Here is a 5,372-nt window from a genome sequence, read left to right on the forward strand (position 1 = left end):
AAAACCCTGGAAGCTGCTGTCTTGCTGGCGGTGAGTGCTGACGGCCACTGGTTGGCCGTTGCTACTGGAGGCGGGACGGTCACCATCTACAACCTGAAAAAAGCCAAGGTGAGCGCAGCCCTCCCATGGCGGTGGCGGCAGCAGGACCCTGCTTGTTGTGTGGACAGCCTTGTTAGCCGGCGTCTGCTCCGGAGCCCTGCGAGGCCATTTGCCGGGGGTGCGACGGAAGCCGGAGGGAGGGAGCCGGCCCGGCTCAGGCTGGCCAGTTCGTTCTCTGCCCTTGACACCGCCTCTCTCTGCCTGTCCAGCCTCACTGCGTCGTGCCTGCCTACGACTGCCCGGTGACGGCCCTGGCCATTCATCCGGTGACCAACCGCCTTGTCATGGCCTATTCGGACCAGCAGGTGAGGCTCCTCCTGGGTCACCGTGTGCCGGAGGGGAGGTTCTGTGCAGGCCCCACCCTCGCAGAGACCCCTTGCTGCCCTTCTGAGCTGCCCCCGTTGCCCAAGAGGGGAGGGCTGGTTGGGAAGTTAGTACTATGGGCCCTGCGTGGTCCTTTGAGTCCCAGGTGCGGGGCTGAATCTTTCCCTTTGGCGTGGTCCCCACCTTTCATTTAACAACGAGCCGTAGCTCCTGTGTTCCACACCAGCACGGGATGGTTCGTCCGGAGCGATTCCCGCTTCTGCCTTAGTCACAAAGGTCTCTCTGGCACAGTCGGCTTCTGCCGTGCGGCTGAGCAGAGCCCCTTCCCTCTTTTCCAGGTGCTGGAGTTCAGCATCCCGGACAAAGCGTACACGCCCTGGAGCCGCAAGGTGCAGCAGCAGGGGCTCCACCGCGACTGGATGGAGCGGGACACGCCCATCACTCACATCGCCTTCCACCCCCAGCAGGCCGACCAGGTGCTGCTGCATGACGTGCACATGTTCTGCCTCCTGGACCAGTCCCTGGTGAGTCGGGGGGGGGGGGCGGGGGCAGACCCTGCTCTGCTCTAGGCAGCGTCCACCAGGCTCCTGACCGGGGCGGGATGGGGTGGGGGCCAGGCCCTTCCCGCCCCAACCGTGTCCCATGCCAGACTTTCAAGGGAAAGTACGACAAGAGAGTGTTGGCTGTGATCGTGTAGCGGCCGTGACAAGAGAGTGTGTGATGCTTGCTTGGAGGGGAAAAAGGGATGCTCAGAGACGCAGAGTTCTCCGCACTTTGGGAGGGGCTGTGGCTTAATGGTGGAGTATCCACTTGGCGTGGCAAAGGTCCCAGGTTCAATCCCGGGCACTTCCAGTCAAAAGGGTCTGGCAGGAGGTGACGTGGAAGACCTTTCTCTGCCTGAGGTCCTGTAGAGCTGCTGCCAGTCTTGAGGAGACTGCACTGATCTCGACAGACCTATGGTCTGACTTCAGCGCGAGGCGGCTTCACGGGTTGTAACTGCTGGGAAATGTCTCCCTCCAGCCCCTGCCGGAGGACACAGCCGTTCTGTGCAACCAGCCCTCCCTGAAGCAGCTGTCCGAGACGGCCCGGCACAGCAGTGCCCACGCCTTCAAGATCTGCAAGAAGTATCAGGTGAGCACCTCTGCCTGGCGGGGAGGGTGTGGAATCTCGGTGGGCCCCGGGGGAACCTGAGCGGGCGCCTCGGGCGGGCCCAGGACCACCGGCAGCCTGGCTTATGTCTCGGCATGGTGGCGCTGCCAGCCTCCCTGGGGAGTGGGCGTTAGCCCAGCCTCCGCAGCCAGAGGGCCACGGTCGGCTTCTGGCCCGCTCCTTTCTGAACTGGGCCTCTCGCTCCCTCCCTGCAGCCTCTCTTGTTTGTGGACCTGCTGGATGAGAAGTCCTTGGTGGTGGTGGAGCGGCCTGTGATGGACATCAAGGCACAGCTGCCCCCGCCCGTCTACCGGAAGAAGTTTGGGACGTAAAGGAGCCTCCTGGCCACGGCCGTGTGGGGTGTGAGGGACAGTCTCTCCTGCAGAACGGCAGGCGAGCTCTGCCCCCTTGGTCTTCCTGGCTGCGGGAGGCCAGGGCAGCCGTTTCCTGGGCGGGCTGAAATCCAAAGCAGGTGGGGCGGGCTGCCTGCCCTTGGAGCCTGCCTGCGTCCAGCTCCCCGGCCCCTTCCCCTCAACTCCGTTTGCTTCCTTCCCCTGACGATTCTCAGACGCGGGAGACGTGTGTATGACCACACAATCACGACTGGGAAGAAAACTTCATGCTGTCCGGTACTCACAGTGGCCCAAGCCTTGGCTGCCTCCCTTTTGTGTCAGGATGGTCGGTGGTCTCTAGAGGGCCAGGTCCCTTGGGTGAAGATCGCAGGGGCTGGCTGTCTCGGGCAAGATCTGATTCTTTGGAGTGCCCCGGAGCGACCTGCGGCCAGTGGGGGAGTTGTGTGCTGAGATCCCAGCCAGCTCCCAAATGCTGCCTTCCAATGCCCCCACGAGGTAAGGGGCCACCCCTCACCTTAAGCCGTTTGCCTCTGTTCTTCTGGAAGTGGTGCTCCTATGGCAGAGGTTTCAGGACTCCTACGGCATGAGAATTCTGCAACTTTGAAAAACAAAACGCCACCTGCTGCTGGGGTGGGGGGTGGGGTAGGAAGAGAAACGCACAAAGGAGCTTGAGCAATTGCCTGCCGGCACTGTTGTGGATGGCTAAAATGATCGAGATGGAGATCCAAGTGGGACGACTGGGCTGAATCCCCAACACGCTCTGCCTCCCACCCAGCTGTGGCCTCTCGCCCATCTGGGTCTCTCATGGACGGCATCCCAAACTCAGTGACGTTGTTTGTGGCACAGACTGTTCATTTTTGGCTGGTTTTAAAATGGATTTCTACGGCTGTCGTGAAAGTAAAGTGTCAGTTCTCTTAAGGTCTTGCATTTTTTGAGCCCTGAATTTAAGAATGTAACGTTTTATAAATTAAAATATGTGAAGTCATTTGACAGAATCGCGAAAGGTCAAAAGGGGGGGGGGAGTGTTGCTGTTGGCTAATTTTAGGTGCTTTTGTTTAATGACAGACAGATTGTCATGGTTGTTAGCCCTGTTAGCACATTTTACTGTAAGGGCGTTCGCTTCCAGCTTGCCTGGTGCCCTGGAGGCGTGGGAACAGCCTCTTTGTGCTCAGCGTAAACGGAATGCACTTGAGGTATGCCCAGATATCCCTCCTAGACCAGGCCGAGGCACCTTAGAGCCCCATAAGAGGAGAAGAAAAGAGATTGGATTTATTCCCCTTGACTTTCACTTGGAGTCTCAGAGTGGCTTACAATCTCCTTTCCCTTCCCCTCCCCTCCCCGCAACAGACACCCTGGCTGTGAGGTCGGTGGGGCTGAGAGAGCTCTTGACAGAAATGGCTCTTTTTTCAAGAACAGCTCTTGTCAGAACTATGGCTTGCCCAAGGTCATCCAGCAGGTGCAAGTGGAGGAGTGGGGAATCGAGCCCGGTCCGCGCACTTCACCACTACACCAGACTGACTCCCTTCCCTGAAAATCTAGGCCTGGATCCTGGCACTGAACGCCTGTTTCTGGGCTTGTGGGCAGGCTCCGGTGGAGGCTCCGGCTGAGTCCACAGCCTTGTCTTCTGGTCAAGTAGCTACTTCTCGCCGGTTTCCCTGGGTCACGCGAGAAGCGGGAAGGGCCGGCGGCTCTTCTCCGAGCAGCTGAGTGTTACGCTCTGTTGCCTCCCTTTGCATAAGGAAGGTGTCCTCAGGAGGCTGGGGTCATCGCCACTTACATCTGCCACTCACGTTAAAAATAGCAGTCCTCTGCCCGGGGATCAGCCACAAAGCCCTGCCGGCACACAGGCCGTTGTGGCCCTCAGAGCAGGCGAGGGCTCGGCTCCCTTTCTGGGCAGCCCAGCTGGTATGGAACACGCGGGCCCAAGGCTGGGCCCAGTCCTGCAGGAAATCCTCCCCTGCTGTGTGAGGCAGCGGCTGCTTGTTCTTCCAGCAAAGGAAAGAAGCGAGTTGGAGACAGGGAGGGAAATGCAGCTGGGCAAGAGACTTGTGCTTTGGTGAACTGGCTCCCTCCTCGTCAGGAGCCAGGTTAATTTTACACCTGGACTTATTCCCCCGTCCGGCAGCACAGCAACTGAAGCCCAGGGCCCTCCGTCTGGTCGCATCCATTGTGGGACCCTTTCCTGGCAGGTGTTGTTTTCTTTTTAGACCAGCAGTCCTATCACTCTGCAAGGCCCGTTTTAGCACTGCTCTTTGGCCAGGGTCGGCTTTACGTTAGGGCTGCAGATCGTGAAATGCCGGCACTGTGTTCAGTGGCCCGTGAGCACCCACCCGTCTGGCCAAGCCCTGCTGGGTGGTGCCCGCTGGGGTTCTGTTTCTGAAAGATGGCACTGCTATGCCCTGTGGGCCCCATTGTTCCCTCTAAGCTGAGTTAGTGTGAGCTAGCTCACAGTTTTTTAGCCTCCAGCTCACACATTTTTTTCTTGGCTCAGGAAGGATGGCTCCAGAGCAAACTAATTCATGCAGCAGCCAAACCGCTGGCTCACAACTTTCATGCCAGTAGCTTCCACAGTAGAGTTTCTGCTCACAAGACTCCACAGCGGAGAGGGAGCATTGCCTGCGGCCCCAGGAGGTCATCCAGTTGCCCTGGGTGTGTGTGTGTGTGAGAGAGAGAGAGAGAGAGAACAGCCTGCCTGGGCCTCCAGGCACAAGGCTCGTGCCCCTGGGGAGGGGTACCCAACAGGGGGACGTACTAAAACTAAGGCCAGCGATTGCCCATACATGAGTGCCCATAGAGAATAATGGAGAGTAGGCTTGCCCAGAGGGGATAGTGCAGTATGTAATTGCCAATAGAGAATCCAAAATTGCCAATAGAGAGTCCATGACTGCCCATAGGGAATAATGGAGAGGACGCTTGCCCATAGGGGATAATGGGAGTACATAATTGCCAACAGAGAATCCATGATTGCCCAAAGGCAATATTGCCCAGAGGTCATTCCGGCTCCCCCAGCTCTCGTTAAAAAAGATAAAGCCAGCCGAATCCGAGTCTAGGGTTGCAGTGCTCATCTCCGGCATGACTAAACACCAAGGCGCACGGAACGCTGTTCCCTTCCCACCGAAGTGGTCCCTATTTATCTACTTGCAATTTCTTGCTTTCGAACTGCTCAGTTGGCAGGAGCTGGAACTAGAGACGGGAGCTCACTTCGTCATACGGCACACTCGGGTCTCGAACTGCTGAACTACCGACCTTCCACAGCCTGCAGTTCAGCGTCTTAACCCCTTGAGCCACCGCAGCTCCACCAGCTCTCGTTAGGGGCTCTTTAAAAAGTTATGGCCGCTGCCGCCGTTCTTCGGCGGCAGCTGCAATGGACCCGGGGGGACGGGACGTTCTTTTGCCTCCCGGAGCCCCCCGGGGTGGTGGCCTTGGGACTCCTAGGGGCGGGCCAAA

At 58.5% G+C, this 5,372-nt stretch overlaps 2 protein-coding genes across 2 annotated transcripts in view; both read left to right on the forward strand.

Annotated features, from left to right (window-relative positions):
- The window catches only part of UTP4 (UTP4 small subunit processome component), a 9,414-nt gene extending 6,510 nt beyond the window's left edge, over window positions 1–2,904 (forward strand). The window contains exons 12-16 of the mRNA XM_015406722.1: window positions 14–108; window positions 309–404; window positions 762–947; window positions 1,444–1,554; window positions 1,788–2,904. Coding sequence (XP_015262208.1) covers window positions 14–108; window positions 309–404; window positions 762–947; window positions 1,444–1,554; window positions 1,788–1,904 — 605 coding nt within the window. The 3' untranslated portion in view covers window positions 1,905–2,904. The remainder of the gene's footprint in view (window positions 1–13; window positions 109–308; window positions 405–761; window positions 948–1,443; window positions 1,555–1,787) is intronic.
- A 203-nt stretch (window positions 2,905–3,107) lies between these two features.
- SNTB2 (syntrophin beta 2) overlaps window positions 3,108–5,372 on the forward strand; it is a 28,036-nt gene continuing 25,771 nt past the window's right edge. The window contains exon 1 of the mRNA XM_015406697.1: window positions 3,108–3,118. Within this exon, the coding sequence (XP_015262183.1) occupies window positions 3,108–3,118 (11 nt within the window). The remainder of the gene's footprint in view (window positions 3,119–5,372) is intronic.

Source organism: Gekko japonicus, unplaced genomic scaffold (assembly GCF_001447785.1).
Source record: "Gekko japonicus isolate JY-2015 unplaced genomic scaffold, Gekko_japonicus_V1.1 scaffold386, whole genome shotgun sequence".
NCBI lineage: Eukaryota > Metazoa > Chordata > Lepidosauria > Squamata > Gekkonidae > Gekko > Gekko japonicus.